General features: G+C 42.7%; 1 protein-coding gene across 1 annotated transcript in view; it reads left to right on the forward strand.

The window, feature by feature from the left end:
• Positions 1–20,092, forward strand: part of tfpi (tissue factor pathway inhibitor) — a 64,618-nt gene that overhangs the window by 9,303 nt on the left and 35,223 nt on the right. Inside the window, exon 2 of the mRNA XM_033023797.1 lies at positions 4,788–4,988. Within this exon, the coding sequence (XP_032879688.1) occupies positions 4,788–4,988 (201 nt within the window). The remainder of the gene's footprint in view (positions 1–4,787; positions 4,989–20,092) is intronic.

Below are 20,092 nucleotides of genomic sequence, written 5' to 3' on the forward strand. Positions count from 1 at the left end.
TAGTGAGAAAAGAGTAATTAATGTGTTAGATAACTTTCATTAGGATATCAAAATAATTCATCGGCAGTGAACTGTTTAAGGTGGTATCTAGAGTTGTTAAAACGTGATATGAGTACAAGGTCTGCTCATTGCTTTAATCAAATTTTGTGTACGTGCTGAGATTGATCCCAGCACAAGAGGTTTCCAAACAGTGCCAGAGACTGGGTTTGATCCTGATCTCAGGTGTTGTCTGTGCAGAGTTTGCGCATTCTCCCTGTCACCATGTGGTTTCATAAGTTCACAAATCATAGGAGCACAATTAAGCCATTCATCCCATCAGGTTTACTCCACCATTCAATCATGGCAGATCTATCTTTCCTTCTCAACCCTCTTCTCCTGCCTTCTCCCCATTAAATTTAATACCCTTACTAATCAAGTATCTGTCAATCTCCGCTTTAAAAGTACCCAACAGCCTTGGCCTCCCCAACCATCTGTGGCAATGAATTCCACAGATTCTCCACCGGCTTTCCCAAAGATGTACAAAGTTTTAAGTTGATTGGACCGAGAATGTAGGGCGTGGAAGCAAAAGTGGGATAACATCGAATTAGTGTGAACGGGCGTTGGGCCAAAAAGCCTGTTTCCATGCTGTATCTTTCAATCAATCAAATTCATTTTTTGAAATACTTTTTTTTATTTGAACATGTCATTGAACAACAAATTTAATACATTCATTGAAATGTAAAACCACTACCTAGAAGTCAATTATGAGGAATTCTGAATATCACATATTCTGAATATCCTGGTACATCAGTTATTTATGAACATTACCTAATTTTCAACATTCATGTTAAATGTATGTTGTTTGTCACTAATCAGTCAGGAATTGGATGGAACCTGGCAGCCGCATACTACAGGCAGTCTGGCTTTCAATACCCCCCTCAATCTGCCGCACCTGGAGTTAAACATTTCCTTATCTCTGAGTTTAATTATTTTTATTTTCCTCAAAATGTGAGTGGGTTATACCCATCCTCAGAGCAAATGATTGCCAACCTTACAACTTATAATGTCCATACTCAAGGGGAGTCAACCGGTAGGTTAGCAGCTTTAAGAACTGTGCAAGATGCAGCAGATTGCGACAGATGCAATTTCCCTTGAGATAGTTTTTCTGAGATATTGATGTGCCTGTGTGTGCATTGTATTGAGAAAAGCTCTGTTAGGGGAAGCCTGACCACTGTATGTTATCAGCATCAGTTCCGACATACAGGAACCCAGAGGACTGAGCCAATTCACTTATTATACCACGGGCTTAAAGATTTTCTGAGCATTCCAGATTCTACATCTTAAACTGACAGGATTGTAGTTGAATGCATATCTCTGGAATTAATTTGTCATGGATGGATACTACCTGATAATCATCACATTATAGACTAATAAGAATCAGATTGTGGTTACAACCTGAGTAAATTGCAGAAATGAAAGCTTGTAGTCTTTAGAAATATAGGCAATTCCATTTTTAATCAGCATCTGTGCTTTTCTATTTGCTTGCCACAATTTTGAGCTTATTTTCTAGTTATCAGAGATAACCAAGATCCCCAAACCAGTGGAAACATTTTTTTTTGCTATCAGTTATCCTTAACGTCTTGAACATTTCAATCAATAGCTATAACCTTCTCAATCCAGTAGATTGGTTTCTGTCATCACTGCTGTAATCTAACCCTTGGATCTCGGATGTATGTCGAGTAAATCTATGCAGTGCTTGGACTAACAAGTTTATGTTGGACTGCAGTGACCCCAGAAGGCAACACACCTTCTCAAGGACAATTAGAAATGAACCAAAAGCATCAGGTTTGATTAAAACATCGAATATGGTGGCACAGTAGTTAATGTTGCTGCCTCACTCTTCCAGGGACCTGGGTTGAATCGGCTTCTGTTTGTACACGTTTCAGATTCTCTCCATGATTGTGTTGGCTTTCTTTGGGCGCCGGGATTTCCTCCCACATTCCAATGATATGCTAGTAGCTGAATCAAGTGTCGTACAATGGTCTTTAGTGTGTGTTAATGGAGCAAAGAAAAAATAAAAGGGGAGTTGACTGGCATGTGCGATACAGAGTAGGCTGCAGAGGTTTGGGGGAAATAAAGAGAGGGGGAATGGGCCCCAAGGGAATGTGTCCTTGAAAGGTGTCATGAACTCAGTGAGCTGAATGGGACCTTTCTATGTTATTAGAAAATCCAAACAGCTTCCTATAAGACCAATAATAAGACTAAGCTGTTGTCAGGCAACTGAATCTTCCTACCACAACCAGAGAGCAATCCTGAACTGCTATCTAGCTCATTTATGACCCTCGGACTATCTTTGATCAGATCTTGCTGGCTTTATCTTGCACTAAACGTTATTTCCTTATCATGTATCTATACGCTGTAAATGGCTCGATTGTAATCATGTACTGTACTGTCTTTCTGCTGACTGGATAGCACACAACAAAAGCTTTTCACTGTACCTCGGTACATGTGACTATCTAAATCGTAGCTGTAACTGTAGCAATATTTCCTCCATTAGATGTGTCAGTCAGAGAACTAAATTTCCAAATTCTAGTTGTGGTTTAACCACAGTTTTGTATAGTTGGAGCATGATTTTTTTTTTTGCCTTATATTGTAGCTACTTGGATGAAAAGCCCAGCATCTCTTTAAACTTTGATTGTAAAAACACGATGAGAGGTTTTAATAAATCCATTTCTGCCACCATGTAGTAGTAGGAATAGGATGGTTAAATAGTTTCCCGAATCCTCCCAGGAAGTCTTCAAAATATTTTTTTCCCCTTAAAATTTTGCTTCTCCTCATTTTGGGTGCTGCAGAGAATAGTTCACAAAGACATTGGTGATGTTTTGGGGCTGGCAACAGGTTTGGAAATTTTCATCAAGAATCCATGCAGTAGAATATTGAAAGCTGAATTCAGAAAATAAGATGTCCAACAATGCCAAGGCTGTAATTTATTATGGTCAATAAATGCTGACTGTGCCAACAATACTCCCTTCCGCAAAAACTACTTTTAAAAATGACTGAGAATAGCTGTTCTTGTGTAACATTTTCTGGCTTTGGTGCTTTGTGGTTGACTAGTTTGCGTAACAACCTGGGTAGTGTTCTCAGCCTGCTCATTTCACTTCTCTTTACCAAACCAAACAGCTTTTCCTCAATACCTACACATTAAGGGGAGAATTATCAGGTGTTAAAAAGGCCCAGATGAAGTTTGTACATAACATGGGCGGCACAGTTGACATAGTGATAGAGGTTGGACCCGGGTTCGATCCTGACCATATAACCATATAACAATTACAGCACGGAAACAGGCCATCTCGACCCTTCTAGTCCGTGCCGAACACGTATTCTCCCCTAGTCCCATCTACCTGCGCTCAGACCATAACCCTCCATTCCTTTCCCGCCCATATAACTATCCAATTTATTTTTAAATTAGAAAAACGAACCTGCCTCCACCACCTTCACTGGAAGCTCATTCCACACAGCCACCACTCTCTGAGTAAGGAAGTTCCCCCTCATGTTACCCCTAACCTTCTGTCCCTTAATTCTCAAGTCATGTCCCCTTGTTTGAATCTTCCCTACTCTCAGTGGGAAAAGCTTATCCACGTCAACTCTGTCTATCCCTCTCATCATTTTAAAGACCTCTATCAAGTCCCCCCCCTTAACCTTCTGCGCTCCAAAGAATAAAGCCCTAACTTGTTCAACCTTTCTCTGTAACTTAGTTGCTGAAACCCAGGCAACATTCTAGTAAATCTCCTCTGTACTCTCTCTATTTTGTTGACATCCTTCCTATAATTAGGCGACCAAAATTGTACACCATACTCCAGAATTGGCCTCACCAATGCCTTGTACAATTTTAACATTACATCCCAACTTCTATACTCTGACTGCGGGTGCTATCTGCACAGAGGTTGTATGTTCTCCCTGTGACCATGTGGGTTTTCTTCAGGTGCTCTGGATTCCTCCCACATTCCAAAGATAGAAACATAGAAAATAGGTGCAGGAGTAGGCCATTCGGCCCTTCGAGCCTGTACCGCCATTCAATATGATCATGGCTGATCATCCAACTCAGTATCCTGTACCTGCCTTCTCTCCATACCCCCTGATCCCTTTAGCCACAAGGGCCACATCTAACTCCCTCTTCATTGACGGCCTCACAGCCTTCTGTGGCAAAGAATTCCACAGATTCGCCACCCTCTGACTAAAGACATTTCTCCTCATCTCCTTCCTAAAAGAACGTCCTGTAATTCTGAGGCTATGACCTCCAGTCCTAGACTCTCCCACCTGTGGAAACATCCTCTCCACATCCACTCTATGCCTTTCATTATGCCGTTCACACCTGAGGCATCGCCCATGTACTTGGGCAGCTGATCGATTTAAATTATTCCAAGCATGACCGATTCTGGGTCCCTATTCTCCCGACCATACAGAAACATAGAAAAATAGGTGCAGGAGTAGGCCATTCGGCCCTTTGAGCCAGCACCGCCATTCAATATGATCATGGCTGATCATCTAAAATCAGTATCCCATTCCTGCTTTCTCCCATATCCCTTGATTCCTTTAGCCCTAAGAGCAAAATCTAACTCCCTAGTGGAAACATCCTCTCCATAACCACTCTATCTAAGCCTTTCACTATTCTGAATGTTTCAATGAGGTCCCCCCTCATTCTTCTAAACTTGAACTTATAATTTACATAAAATATGACAGAATGCAATTTTACCTTGAAACAAATTATCCGATTTGTTTAATCTCACCAACCCTTTCTTTTTATGCAGAAGACATGCTTCCTGATCTGCCATACGGCAATGAAATATGTGTATACCGTGCTGACCCTGGACGCTGTAATGGTTTGTTCAAAAAATATTTCTACAACATCTCAACCCTGAAATGTGAAGAGTTTATCTACGGTGGATGTGGTGGAAATGAAAACAACTTTGAAACCAAGAAAAAATGTCTGGCCAAATGTAAAGCGAAGGGTAGGTGAACTTATCTCAATTAGATTTTTAAGTTGGTGAATTAAGGTCTTCAATCTGGTTATCTAGATGCCACTGAGCTGAAGGCCTGTAGCCGGTAGTGTAAACTTCTGTAGATTCTTACAGTCGCTCCTGTCAGCCTCGAACAAGGTTCGCTACCGTTTGCTAATCAAACCTGTGGGAATTAGCAAACATGTCTGTGCCTCGTTAAGTCATCTGATTAAAGAATCATTATACAGCCTTGCAGACTCTGAACCAGGAAGTTATAATATTAAAGTATAATGTCAAATCTGAACAGATCTGAGCAAAATATTCACGGATTACAAAATCACGAGAAGGAGAGAGGAAAGGTATTGGGGGAAATAAACAGAAATGAAATAAACATAAGGTCATTCAAATGTTAATTAAATCTATATTTTTTAAATTTTAAAAAAAAAAATATTTTTATTAGAAGTAGACATATTATAAAGTATAGTTACATATTATAGTAAAAAGACTTTTCATATACATCAGTCATACATTATTAAAATTTTCAATTATCAATTACTTCTGCTTCTAGTGTTTTTATTTTTTATAGAAAGAGAGAAAAAGAGGGTAGAAAGTTACAAATTTAAAAAAAAACAGAAAAACAGAGGAGGTGGAATGGGTTACCTGTAATACATCAATGGAGATAGGTTCGTAGATTATAAAGTATAGCTTTTCATCTGATCCTGAGTTCAAGTTTCAGTTGGGTCCTCGTGCTGTGCCAATCTATCCCTTCAGATAGTTAATGAATGGAGCCCAGATTTTATCGAAAATATCTTGTTTGTCCATTAAGCCAAGTCTAATTCTTTCTAAGTATAGGGTCTCCGACATTTCCGTAATCCACATATTAATTGTGGGGGTTGTAGGGCCTTTCCAAAATTTTAATATTAATTTTTTCCCGATTATTATTCTGTAGTCGAGGAAATTTCTTTGGTTTGTTGTGAGTGTTAAACTTTGTTCTGATATTCCAAGTATTATTAATTTTGTGTTTGGGTCCAGTTTTGTATTAATCACTTCTGAAGTTATTTCAAAAATATCAGTCCAGAAATGTTTAAGTTTTATATAGTTTGCAAACGTATGTGTTAAATTAGCCTCTAGATGTAGACATTTATCACAAATAGGAGAGATTTGTGGGAAGGTTCTATTTAGTTTTATTTTAGTGTAGTCTATGTAAGACCTTGAATTATATTAAAGTATGTCTGGCATTTAATGAACATTGATGTATTTGTTGTAAACTTTCGTCCCACATATCTTTCGTGATAGGGTGACCTATTTCATTTTCCCATTTGTATCTATATGGTTCGGTCGGTGGTACCTCGTTGTTTAGTAGGGTGTTATAAACATAAGCTATTAGTTTTTCAGTATTAGGATGCTTGTTCAAACATTCATCAAGAATTTCTGATTCCCTACTCCTGTAGACTTGTGTATTAGATTTAACATAATCTCTAATTTGTAGATATCTGAAGAAATTATTTGAGTGCATTCCATAATTCTGTTGTAACTCTTGAAATGAAAGAAAAGAGCCTTTCCCATAAAGATGTCCAATATTTTTGATTCCATAATTTTTCCATTGTGTGAAACCTTTGTCCATAAAGGATGATTTGAATGAAGGATTATTTACAATGGGAAGGCATAGTGGTATATTATTCAATTTTAAATCTTTTTTTATTTGTTTCCAAATTCGTATTCCACTATGTATTATGAGGTTTTCTTTATAGGTTTTTTTGTGCAGTTTTATCTATATTAATCTATATTTAATTATCACTAAATAAAATCTGAAGGAATAAGATTCTGTATCTGTAAAAATTAATTCTCAAGATCGACACAAAAAGCTGGAGTAACTTAGCGGGACAGGCAGCATCTCTAGAGAGAAGGAATGGGTGATGTTTGGGTCTGAAGAAGGGTCTCGACCGAAACGTCACCCATTCCTTCTCCAGCTTTTTGTGTCTATCTTCAGTTTAAACCAGCATCTGCAGTTCCTTCTTACACAAAATTAATTCTCTGTACAGTTTGGCAATTATTAAGACTTATATTGTTGAAAGTTACTTATTTTGGAATGAAAAAACTAGAACCTTTTCTTGCAGGTATAACTTCTATATAAAGGTCCCTGATATACAGTATCCACAGGATAGGATACAGCTTTTGTGGGGCTTTAGGATAGGATGAGCATCTCAGAGTACAACTTTTTTTTTCTGTGATTTACAGAGGCTTGCATTTAGTGTTTTAAGTGCACTGAGCCCTGTTAGTCTTATTTTTATTTCTACCACAAAACCTAGCACCTACTTTTAGAGGGATTTATGGAAGAATAAAAAAATAAGCCAACGTTTGCTATCAAGGTAATGGTGAGAATACAAGAAGATGCCTTATTCTGTAGCAACAGTTCTGCAGCGTTTGGTGGAGCCATATATGTAAATGGCTAGATATAATGTTGCAAAAATAAAAACATTGGGCAATATTTTCTGCTGGCCCATTAGGTTTTAATAGAGACTGTTTACAGCAAGCAAACAGGCCATTCAGCCCACATGTCCTTGATCATGTTTATGCTCCTCCTGCTAACCATCTAGTTTCCTTTTTCTCTTTCACAATTAATTTTGTGAAAAGAACCAATGATATTCCTTCCTATGATATGTACTCTATATTGTGGTTGCCATATTGATGGCATGAATAGCAACCACCTTGATACAAAAGATCAAGTCATGTTCACCCCTCTCTAAAGTGTATTTTAATGTGTTAACTACTGTCAGTCATTCTTTCCAGCACAAAAAATACTTAACCGCAAGTGTGAAGTTTTAATCCTACAGGTTTAATACCTGTTTTTTTTAATGTGATTTTTATATTAGGAAACATAGAAACATAGAAATTAGGTGCAGGAGTAGGCCATTCGGCCCTTCGAGCCTGCACCGCCATTCAATATGATTTTGGCTGATCATCCAACTCAGTATCCCGTACCTGCCTTCTCTCCATACCCTCTGATCCCCTTAGCCACAAGGGCCACATCTAACTCCCTCTTAAATATAACCAATGAACTGGCCTCGACTACCCTCTGTGGCAGAGAGTTCCAGAGATTCACCACTCTCTGTGTGAAAAAAGTTATTCTCATCTCGGTTTTAAAGGATTTCCCCCTTATCCTTAAGCTGTGACCCCTTGTCATGGACCTCCCCAACATCGGGAGCAATCTTCCTGCATCTAGCCTGTCCAACCCCTTAAGAATTTTATAAGTTTCTATCAGATCCCCTCTCAATCTCCTAAATTCTAGAGAGTATAAACCAAGTCTATCCAGTCTTTCTTCATGACAATCCTGACATCCCAGGAATCGGTCTGGTGAACCTTCTCTGCACTCCCTCTATGGCAATAATGTCCTTCCTCAGATTTGGAGACCAAAACTGTACGCAATACTCCAGGTGTGGTCTCACCAAGACCCTGTACAACTGCAGTAGAACCTCCCTGCTCCTATACTCAAATCCTTTTGCTATGAAAGCTAACATACCATTCGCTTTCTTCACGGGATGCGAGGATGGTGTGCTGCCTTCCTGGTGCCAGGATCCAGGATGTCACGGACAGAGTGCAGAAAATCCTCAAGGGCAAAGGTGAACATCCGGAAGTGGTAGTGCATGTCGGCACAAACGATGTCGGAAAGAAGGGGATGAATATTCTGCAACGTGACTTTAGAGAGCTCGGAAAAATGCTGAAAAGCAGGACGTCCAGGGTTGTTATCTCCGGTTTGCTTCCAGTTCCTCGTGCTGGCGAGAGCAGGAACAGGGAGATACGGGACCTGAACGTGTGGCTGAGGAACTGGTGCACGGGGCAGGGATTTAGATTCTTAGATCACTGGGATCTGTTTTGGGGTAAGGGGGAACTGTACAAAAGGGACGGATTGCATCTTAACAGGTGTGGGACCAGCATTCTGGCAGGCAGGTTTGCCACTGCTACACGGGTGGTTTTAAACTGAATAAGGGGGGTGGGGTGTCGAATGGGATAGTGGAGGATGGAGTTAAAGGGAAAGGGTTTCTTAAATGTGTGAGCGTAGAGACAGAGGGGTGTAAAATGAAGGTAGAAGCAATAGGTAGCAAGGTGAAAAGTAAAAGTGGCAGGCAGACAAAACCAGGGCAAAAATCAAAAAGGGCCACTTTTCAACATAATTGTATAAGGGGTAAGAGTGTTGTAAAAACAAGCCTGAAGGCTTTGTGTCTCAACGCAAGGAGCATTCGTAATAAGGTGGATGAGTTGAATGTGCAGATAGCTATTAATGACTATGATATAGTTGGGATCACGGAGACATGGCTCCAGGGTGACCAAGGCTGGGAGCTGAACATCCAGGGATATTCAATATTCAGGAGGGATAGACAGAAAGGAAAAGGAGGTGGGGTAGCGTTGCTGGTTAGAGAGGAGATTAACGCAATGGAAAGGAAGGACATTAGTTTGGAGGATGTGGAATCGGTATGGGTAGAGCTGCGAAACACTAAGGGGCAGAAAACGCTGGTGGGTGTTGTGTACAGGCCACCTAACAGTAGTAGTGAAGTTGGAGATGGTATCAAACAGGAAATTAGAAATGCGTGCGACAAAGGCAAAACCGTTATAATGGGTGACTTCAATCTACATATAGATTGGGTGAATCAAATTGGCAGGGGTGCTGAGGAAGAGGATTTTTTGGAATGTATGCGGGATAGTTATCTAAATCAACATGTAGAGGAACCAACGAGAGAGCAGGCTATTTTAGACTGGGTATTGAGTAATGAGGAAGGGTTAGTTAGCAGTCTTGTTGTACGTGCCCCCTTGGGCAAGAGTGACCATAATATGGTTGAGTTCTTCATTAGGATGGAGAGTGACATTGTTAATTCAGAAACAATGGTTCTGAACTTAAAGAAAGGTAACTTTGAGGGTATGAGACGTGAATTGGCCAAGATTGACTGGCAATTAATTCTAAAAGGGTTGACGGTGGATATGCAATGGAAGACATTTAAAGACTGCATGGATGAACTACAAAAATTGTTCATCCCAGTTTGGCAAAAGAATAAATCAGGGAAGGTAGTGCATCCGTGGATAACAAGGGAAATCAGGGATAGTATCAAAGCGAAGGATGATGCGTACAAATTAGCCAGAAAAAGCAGCATACCGGAGGACTGGGAGAAATTCAGAGACCAGCAGAGGAGGACAAAGGGCTTAATTAGGAAAGGAAAAATAGATTATGAAAGAAAACTGGCAGGGAACATAAAAACTGACTGCAAAAGTTTTTATAGATATGTGAAAAGAAAGAGATTAGTTAAAACAAATGTAGGTCCCTTGCAGTCAGAAACGGGTGAGTTGATCATGGGGAACAAGGATATGGCGGACCAATTGAATAACTACTTTGGTTCCGTCTTCACTAAGGAAGACATAAATAATCTGCCGGAAATAGCAGGGGACCGCGGGTCAAAGGAGTTGGAGGAATTGAGTGAAATCCAGGTTAGCCGGGAAGTGGTGTTGGGTAAATTAAATGGATTAAAGGCCGATAAATCCCCAGGGCCAGATAGGCTGCATCCCAGAGTACTTAAGGAAGTAGCTCCAGAAATAGTGGATGCATTAGTAATAATCTTTCAAAACTCTTTAGATTCTGGAGTAGTTCCTGAGGATTGGCGGGTAGCAAACGTAACCCCACTTTTTAAGAAGGGAGGGAGAGAGAAAACGGGGAATTACAGACCAGTTAGTCTAACATCGGTAGTGGGGAAACTGCTAGAGTCAGTTATTAAAGATGGGATAGCAGCACATTTGGAAAGTGGTGAAATCATTGGACAAAGTCAGCATGGATTTACAAAAGGTAAATCATGTCTGACGAATCTTATAGAATTTTTCGAGGATGTAACTAGTAGCGTGGATAGGGGAGAACCAGTGGATGTGGTGTATCTGGACTTCCAGAAGGCTTTCGACAAGGTCCCACATAAGAGATTAGTTTACAAACTTAAAGCACACGGCATTGGGGGTTCAGTATTGATGTGGATAGAGAACTGGCTGGCAAACAGGAAGCAAAGAGTAGGAGTAAACGGGTCCTTTTCACAATGGCAGGCAGTGACTAGTGGGGTACCGCAAGGCTCAGTGCTGGGACCCCAGCTATTTACAATATATATTAATGATCTGGATGAGGGAATTGAAGGCAATATCTGCAAGTTTGCGGATGACACTAAGCTGGGGGGCAGTGTTAGCTGTGAGGAGGATGCTAGGAGACTGCAAGGTGACTTGGATAGGCTGGGTGAGTGGGCAAATGTTTGGCAGATGCAGTATAATGTGGATAAATGTGAGGTTATCCATTTTGGTGGCAAAAACAGGAAAGCAGACTATTATCTAAATGGTGGCCGACTAGGAAAAGGGGAGATGCAGCGAGACCTGGGTGTCATGGTACACCAGTCATTGAAAGTGGGCATGCAGGTGCAGCAGGCAGTGAAGAAAGCGAATGGTATGTTAGCTTTCATAGCAAAAGGATTTGAGTATAGGAGCAGGGAGGTTCTACTGCAGTTGTACAGGGTCTTGGTGAGACCACACCTGGAGTATTGCGTACAGTTTTGGTCTCCAAATCTGAGGAAGGACATTATTGCCATAGAGGGAGTGCAGAGAAGGTTCACCAGACTGATTCCTGGGATGTCAGGACTGTCTTATGAAGAAAGACTGGATAGACTTGGTTTATACTCTCTAGAATTTAGAAGATTGAGAGGGGATCTTATAGAAACTTACAAAATTCTTAAGGGGTTGGACAGGCTAGATGCAGGAAGATTGCTCCCGATGTTGGGGAAGTCCAGGACAAGGGGTCACAGCTTAAGGATAAGGGGGAAATCCTTTAAAACCGAGATGAGAAGAACTTTTTTCACACAGAGAGTGGTGAATCTCTGGAACTCTCTGCCACAGAGGGTAGTCGAGGCCAGTTCATTGGCTATATTTAAGAGGGAGTTAGATGTGGCCCTTGTGGCTAAGGGGATCAGAGGGTATGGCGAGAAGGCAGGTACGGGATACTGAGTTGGATGATCAGCCATGATCATATTGAATGGCGGTGCAGGCTCGAAGGGCCGAATGGCCTACTCCTGCACCTAATTTCTATGTTTCTATGTCTATGTTTCACTGCCTGCTGCACCTGCATGCCTACTTTCAATGACTGGTGTACCATGACACCCAGGTCTCGCTGCATCTCCCCTTTTCCTAGTCGGCCACCATTTAGATAATAGTCTGCTTTCCTGTTTTTGCCACCAAAATGGATAATCTCACATGGAAAGGAAAGGTTAGTGGGATATGGGCCAAACATGGGCAAATGAGACTTGCTTCTATGGGACATCTTGATCGAGTTGGGCTGAAGGGCCTGCATGGCTATGGCTCCATGATTTTTAACTTTTTGTTTATCTCCTTTTTCTCTGCCTTCTAAGAGTGTGTGACTCTTTTCTGATTAGAATAGAATATAGAATAGCCTTTTATTTGTCATCCAGACCGAAGTCTGAACGAAATTTAAGCAGTCATACATATAATACAATACAATAAAAAACAACAATAAACACATATTAACATCCACCACAGTGAGTCCACCCAACATCTCCTCACTGTGATGGAGGCAAAAGTCTTAGGGCTGCAGTCTCTTCCCTCCTCTTCTCCTTCTGCGCTGAGGCGATACCCCCCGGGCGATGTTAAAACCTGTCCTCGCGGCTCAAACACCGCGGCCCGGGGTAGTCGAAGCTGCCGCTCACCAGACCTGCTGACGCAGCCGCTGGCCCGCGGCCGAACCCCGGTCCCAGGTCACCGCCACCAGAACTGCCGTCCCAGCCCCCGGAGCATCGTTCCAGCCCCGAGCCGGATCGCCCTCACGTGAGTACTGCCACCGTCTCAGCCTCGCGCCAGGCCGCCGCTCCTCCCTCGGGTTGGGCCGCCCCGACCGGGCGCCGCTCCTCCCTCGCGCCAGGCCGCCCCGACCGGGCGCCGCTCCTCCCTCAGGCTGGGCCGCCCCGACCGGGCACCGCTCCTCCCTCAGGCTGGGCCGCCCCGACTGGGCGCCGCTCCTCCCTCAGGCTGGGCCGCCCCGACCGGGCACCGCTTCTCCCTCAGGCTGGGCCGCCCCCGACCCGGGCGCCGCTCCTCCCTCAGGCTGGGCCGCCCCGACCGGGCGCCGCTCCTCCCTCAGGCTGGGCCGCCCCGACCGGGCGCCGCTCCTCCCTCAGGCTGGGCCGCCCCGACCGGGCGCCGCTCCTCCCTCAGGCTGGGCCGCCCCGACCGGGCGCCGCTCCTCCCTCAGGCTGGGAACGCCGTACCTCCCCGAGCTCGGCTACTCCGACGGGAGCACCGTTCCTTCCTCGGGCCGGCCGTCCTCACGGTAGCGTCACAGCCCCTCACGAAAGCCCTGTTCCAGCCCCGAGCCAGGCCGTCCTCACGGGAGCGAGCTCAGTGCGAGTCCTGGCAGGCTCTGCCTCCTGAGCCTCGAGGTCGCCAGCTCCGCCATTAGGCCTCAGCGCAGATGGAGGCAGAGAAGGGGAATACGACAAAAAAGTCGCATTCCCCCGCAGGGAGTTACAGCAAGCCCCGTTTCAACCCCCCCCCCCCCCCCAAAACACAAACTAAAAACCAAAACTAGACTAACCAAAACGAAAATAAACAACCCAAAAAACACAAAACAAACAGGACTGCCGGAGAGCCGCTGCAGCCAGAGCCGCGCCGCCACTATAGTGTCTTTACTCAGCGTCTTTAGCCTTTGGGAATAGGTGGGACGAGGCAGGCAAATTTCAACTAGTGGGATTGTTGTGCACTCTCATCAGACTCTCAACCTTAAGATAGATGCTATTTAACTTAACATCAATGTGTTTAAATGTCTCTTACAAAATAGAATGAAGCTGTTTTATACTCGGTCAGCTTAAAATATCCATGAGCAAAAAGCCCATTTAATATATTCACTGGGATGTTGACAAAATGGATAGGTTATTTGGCTGATGTTGTTCACATGTACATGTGCTCTCAGCAACTAACAATTATAGATATTGGGTTATTACTATCACCTATACGGCGATACGGTGTAAAACTTTGTTTGTTTGCTATTCAGTCAATTCTTAATATACATGAGTACAATTAAGCCACACGCAGGTACAATACGTGGTGCAAGGAGAACAATGCCAGCGTGCAGAATATAGTATTGCAGCATAATAGTGTTAGAATAACAGGAAAGTGCAGATGACAAAAGTGCAAGGGCCACAATAAGTGATAGGAAAGGAATTAGGCCAATCGGCCCATCAAGTCTACTCCGCCATTCAATCATGAGTGATGTATCTCCCTCCTAACCCCATTCTACTGCCTTCTCCCCTTAACCCCTGACACCAATATTAATCAAGAATCTATCTATCTCTGCCTTAAAAATATCCATTGATGGCCTCCACAGCCTTCTGTAGGGTAGGTTAGGAGATCGGGACCACATGCTTTGCTTAAGGGAGGATCGGTCAGTAGTCTGATAACAGTGGGAGAAGAGGTTGTTCTTGAATCTGGTGGTACATGCTTTCAAGCTTTTGTATTTTCTGGCTGATGGAGCCAATACATGCAGGGTTCCTTTCAGTAACCAAACCACTGAAACCAAACAGGGCCAATCAAAGTAATTGATGGCCCCTGGAAATGGCTGTTCGCATTTCTTTTCAGCTGGATGCAAGATCCTATTCTTGTTCTTGCAGTAGTATTGCTAAATAAATCACCATAATCCAATGCTTGGTGCCTTAGATGATTAACCCATCAATCTTGTCCAGCAAACAATTACACCGAGGCACATTTAGCAAAATGGGTAAAATTGAAAAACACTAATTTTAATTTTATTATATTGAGCGATGTAAGCTTCTTCTGCCCATAATCAACAACCACCCCCTTTCCACCACCACCCAAACAATTAAGTAATTAAAAAATAACACAACAATAGAAATTTGGATGTGAATAAAGAGACTGCTCGTTTTATTAACCATTAGAAATGATCTCCCACAGATGTCTCTTGCCTCATCATCATGCAATGACTGAGCAGTATAAACTCATGTGTAAATAGAACAGATAACTCCAGTCATGTTGCTTCCCTCATCGTAGAAAAGCAGCAGCCACTGGCGTGTTTCTGCTGACCATTTGCTTTTGCTCTGCTAATCAGTGGTATTGCAACAGGACAATAATGTTGGAACTTACAGTTTGAAGAATGTGAAGAGACGGGGGGGAAGCTGGATCAATACACGATCTGAAACCCGTGGAAACACATTTAGGAACAGAAAAATTCTGCATCCCATGAAATTGATAGAGCAAAACAAGTTGATTTATGGCGCAGACACAAACCTTTTCAATTGCACAACTTAAATTTTGGCAGCGAAACTGAACTGGAACTGTTAGTCTGAAGGAGAAGTGGCCAAGATTTTCACGTGTACAAACAAAATGAACAAACTGCACAGACTGGTAGTAAGCGAGGCATACTGTGCATTTTAAAGATATCTATCTTAAACCAAGATAAGTCACTTGTGAATATTTAGGAAGAAACATAAACCAACGCAAAGCAAAGAAAAGAGGCTTGTGATGGCAGTTTAGGTTAGTTTAGAGATACAGCACGGAGACAGGTGCTTTGGCCCACCGAGTCCGCACCGACCAACGATGCCCGCACACTGACACTATTCTATACACGCTAGGGACGTTTTACATCTATACCAAGCCAATTAACCTATAAAGCTGTGCATCTTTGGAGTGTGGGAGGAAATCGGAGATGTCGGAGAAAACCAATGCAGTTCACGGGGAGAACGTACAAACTCTGTACAGACAGCACCCGTAGTCAGGATCGAACCCAGGTCTCTGGCGTGTTAGGCAGCAAGTCTACCGCTGCGCCACCGTGCTGCGGTAAATAATTTCCGTTAGTCATGCCATCTTGATTTATTATGGTTTTTATGTCATTTGATGTTATGGTTGCTATGGTTATATCAGGGGATCATGTTGAATAAGTGGGTGACTGATATGCAAAGACTGACGCAATTTACTGAGTCAATTGATGTAACACCACAGTAACATTGATAGTTAGTAATTGTTCCCGCCCAAATATTCATCCTTAGTCAGTTCACGTCATACAGTAATTGCCATTGCTGTTCTATCCCCAGGGTATTAATGTAGCATTTTGGCTTTCGTCCTGAGTTGATGTGAAAAGACAGGTTCTGTCAAGAGCAGCTGTACATTGTCAGTGAGGTTCAAAGGAGTGATTCATTGAGTTGAGTTAAACGATCAAAATTAATATCTGAGCCCTTTTTTAACACTGGTTGCTGCACTACTTGTGCTCAACCCAACACTCACACCCAAGGATTATAGGAATTGTTTTCTGGGCCACATCAGCATACTCAGGGCAGCTGCAAGCTGATGAACCTCTTGCCTCTACAGCAGTGGCTGTCAGGTACAATTTGGGGCAGACTTCACTTCCGAGGAAAGTGTTTTCAAAGCCAACAGAACACTGATGAACGACCAATCTTCTCGGATCTCCGTGGGAAAAGCTTTTATGTACAAAAATCTTTAGTACTTGACAGTCATTGAACTTTGTTTCACTTATTGTATCACCTACCAAGAGATCCTACAATGATCTTTCCCTTTATTTAAGGGGTTCCCTAGTCCCCTCATTAACATTGTCAAGTGATGCTTTGAATAGAACGGGTGTCAGGGGTTATGGGGAGAAGGCAGGAGAATGGGGTAGAGAGGAAAAGATAGATCAGTGTTGGTTGAATGGCAGAGTTGACTCAATGGGCCGAATGGCTTAATTCTGCTCTTAGAACTTATCATAAGCTGAATTCAGAGTCTCCTAGGAATGCATTCAATGGGTCCCACAGGCTACAGAATGGGGTTAAGGCCTGACGGAAGATCAGTTAATGATGGGACAAGAATTGTTGCTGTGACTGAACCTCAAGTATCACTCACTCAACCATCCCAGAGCCATCATGTATTCACCCAAGCAATTCTACCTGGGTTTAACAGTGAGAACCCTCTGCTTCACTAAAGAGCTCAGCACTTTCTTTGGATCCCAGATGGTGGACAGATTGTGGCTCAACCTCTCGCATTGAGAAGTTTGCCAGAATATGAAATATTTCCATGATCACATTCTTTCCGAACTATCACCGGTGATGCATGTTATCTTAGACAATTGCTTCAAAGTGAAATGCATTCCTCACTTTAACCATTGCATTCAGGCAATGTATCAACACAGCTTAAAACATATTCTGAGAAAGAGAACATGAGGGAGGGGAACATTGCAGCCAGCAACAATATACCATGCAAACTATTCAACTTAATCACGAGCACCGGCCTAGTATGTTATCTCCAAGTGTTTTTGCTCTCGATCAAAGCACCAAGACATCCATTTTTTCCAGCTATCAATGGCTTCAGGAATAGACTCTGTCTCATGTTCCACATTGGACTTAATTTCATTTGTCTGTTTTTTTCTGTCACCGTTTCGCCTTTGGCAAATGTTTGAAATCAATTTCTCTGCTTGTAGAATTTGCTTTTATAACACAGTTGATGGCACTGAAATATTCTCCTCTTTAAAACGTATTTCTGTTCAAATACGTTATCTGTCAGTACAGCTAAAAATGCAAAACCAGAGCAGAGTGGAGGTATTGCGAATTGCACAGTTAAGGTGACACCAGGACAGTGGGTCCCATCCTCATAGTGCACTGCCAAACAACTGTGGTCTGATCGCCTCTCACACAGTCACTGGGAGAATGTACAAACTCCACACAGGCAGTAGTGGAGATTAGGATTGAACACGGGCCATGGCAGCTGCGAGTTAGCAGTGACCCAGTGATACAGTTGTACAGTGATACAGTTACTCCAGCATTCCGTGCCAATCTTCGGTGTAATCCGGCATCTGCAGTTCCTTCCTACACCCAATTATATAGTTGTGTAGGAAGGAACTGCAGATGCTGGTTTATACCGAAGATGGACACAAAATGCTGGAGCAATGCTGGAGTGAAATAGATATTGATCCTACACTCGAAAATTTGCTTTAGGCTTTACAACTACGCAGCTTTAGAGTGGCAAGCCACGTGATGCAAATAAAGCATTTAGAATTTATGGAAGACAGTACATTATTTAAGGCAAAATTCGAGCCTGCATTGCTGATTCATGGAGTTATACAGCATGGAAACAGATGCCAGGACTCAACCCCTACATGCTAACAAAGATGTCAAAGTTCATCCCTTTTGCCTGTGATTGACCCATATCTCTCTAAATCTTTCTTGTCCATTTATCTGTCCAAATGCTTTTTAAACATTGTAATTTTCACATCTCTGGCAGCTCGTATATGTACCACCCACATTGTCGCCATAAAATCTTGCCCCTCTCATCTTAAAACTAAGCCCTCTAGTTTAAGACTCCCATAAAAATGACCACCCTAGATTGATGCATGCAATCTTGTCAAAATGTATTTTACTCACTACACAGCCAAACAATGGTCTATGTTCTATTCATATAATATCATATAGCTATCATGGAATCAATGAATAGTTACAGAAAGAGGCCACTCGGTCCATTGTGTCTGGACATCTCTCTGGTTCCACCACCGGCCTTTTCTCGTTGCCTTGCAAGTATTTCTGTGCAAAGGCATTGATAAGGCAGCCAGTCAGAACTTTTTTCCCCTGGGTGAAAATGTCCAAAACTAGAGGGCATTTTAAAGAGGTGAGAGTGGGAAAGATGAATGGAGATGTGCAGGACATGTGTTTCTACACAGAGGGTAGTGGGGGCCTGGAAAGCATTGCCAGGGTTGGTGAAGGCAGGTATGATAGTGGGGTTTAAGAGGCTTTTAGATAGGTACATGGAAGTGCAGGGAGTATAGGGATATGGACCGTGTACAGTCAGATGAGATTAGTTTATCTTGGCATCATATTCGGCACAAACATTGCAGGCTGAGGGGCCCTGTCAATCCTCACCTTGATTCGATTATAAAAAATATGCATTCCACACCATTAAATACAAACGTGCTGTTTTATTCCCCCATCAGTTATTTTCCTGCCAACATTTGTCCCGCTGGCCTTTCTCACAAGTACAATGTGTATAACATGTGATACATTTCAATACATCAGTTACCATGACATCCTCTTTCCCATGCTGTTCTGTTCTAGGTCCTTCTGAAGGACACAATAGAACCTCCTTTGATCACACATGTAGACTGAGGAATTCCAGATTCCAATCATACGCTGCATAAAAGATTCTCCGGCCACTGTTATGAATTCTCCTCCCCATTATTTTGTACCTGTGACACCTAACCCTCAAACCCTTCACAAAGGAACGAACTGCCCACCAGTTTCTGGGTCCATATTTCTGTCGATTATCTCCATAGTCTCTCCAACTATGAAGTTGTCACAGTCCCTGTCCCTCACTCCAGCAACTGATTTTTTTCTGGATCATCTCTAATTTCTTCACATTCTTCCTCGAATGTGGCAACCAAATTGAATATCCATGTCAATTTGAGGCCTGACCAATGTTTTATAAAGGTTCAGCATAACCTTCTTGCTTTTATCAAAACCGAAGTGTACCTGAGCAGGTGGAGGGAATGGATTGGAGATGATTTGGGTCGGGACCCTTCTTCAGACCAAAATGTCACCTATCCATTCCTTCCACAGATGCTGCCTGATCTACTGATATACTCCCCCACTTTGTGCTAAGCTGCTAACATCTGCAGTTTCTTGTCTTTCCTTGTTTTTATATTTAAACTTGCGAAATAGGCTTTTCAGCCACTGAAGCTGCTTCACCCTTTAAACGTCCATTTTTGAAAACTGAACCTACCCTAACTCATTTTAAATCCCTCCCAGATTCTACCATTCATTCTCTAAACTAAACTAAATTTGCGCATTGGGGTAAAATATAATGGACAGTGAACACATCATTCTGGAGATCTCTGAGAGGAGAGAGGAAGTTGGAGCACACTAAGGAAGCCCATATATTCACCAGGAGGATGTGAAAACTCCACACAGACAGTACCGGAGACCAGGATTGAACCCAACTGGCTGGAGTTTTGATTCAGCAGCTTCACTACTGCACCACTGTGTTATTGGTGCCAGCAGTGGCTGAGTGGTGTAGATTTTGATCCTGTACTAGAAGGCCCTAAGACTTAC

This window comes from Amblyraja radiata, chromosome 7, assembly GCF_010909765.2.
Source record: "Amblyraja radiata isolate CabotCenter1 chromosome 7, sAmbRad1.1.pri, whole genome shotgun sequence".
Taxonomy (NCBI): Eukaryota; Metazoa; Chordata; class Chondrichthyes; order Rajiformes; family Rajidae; genus Amblyraja; species Amblyraja radiata.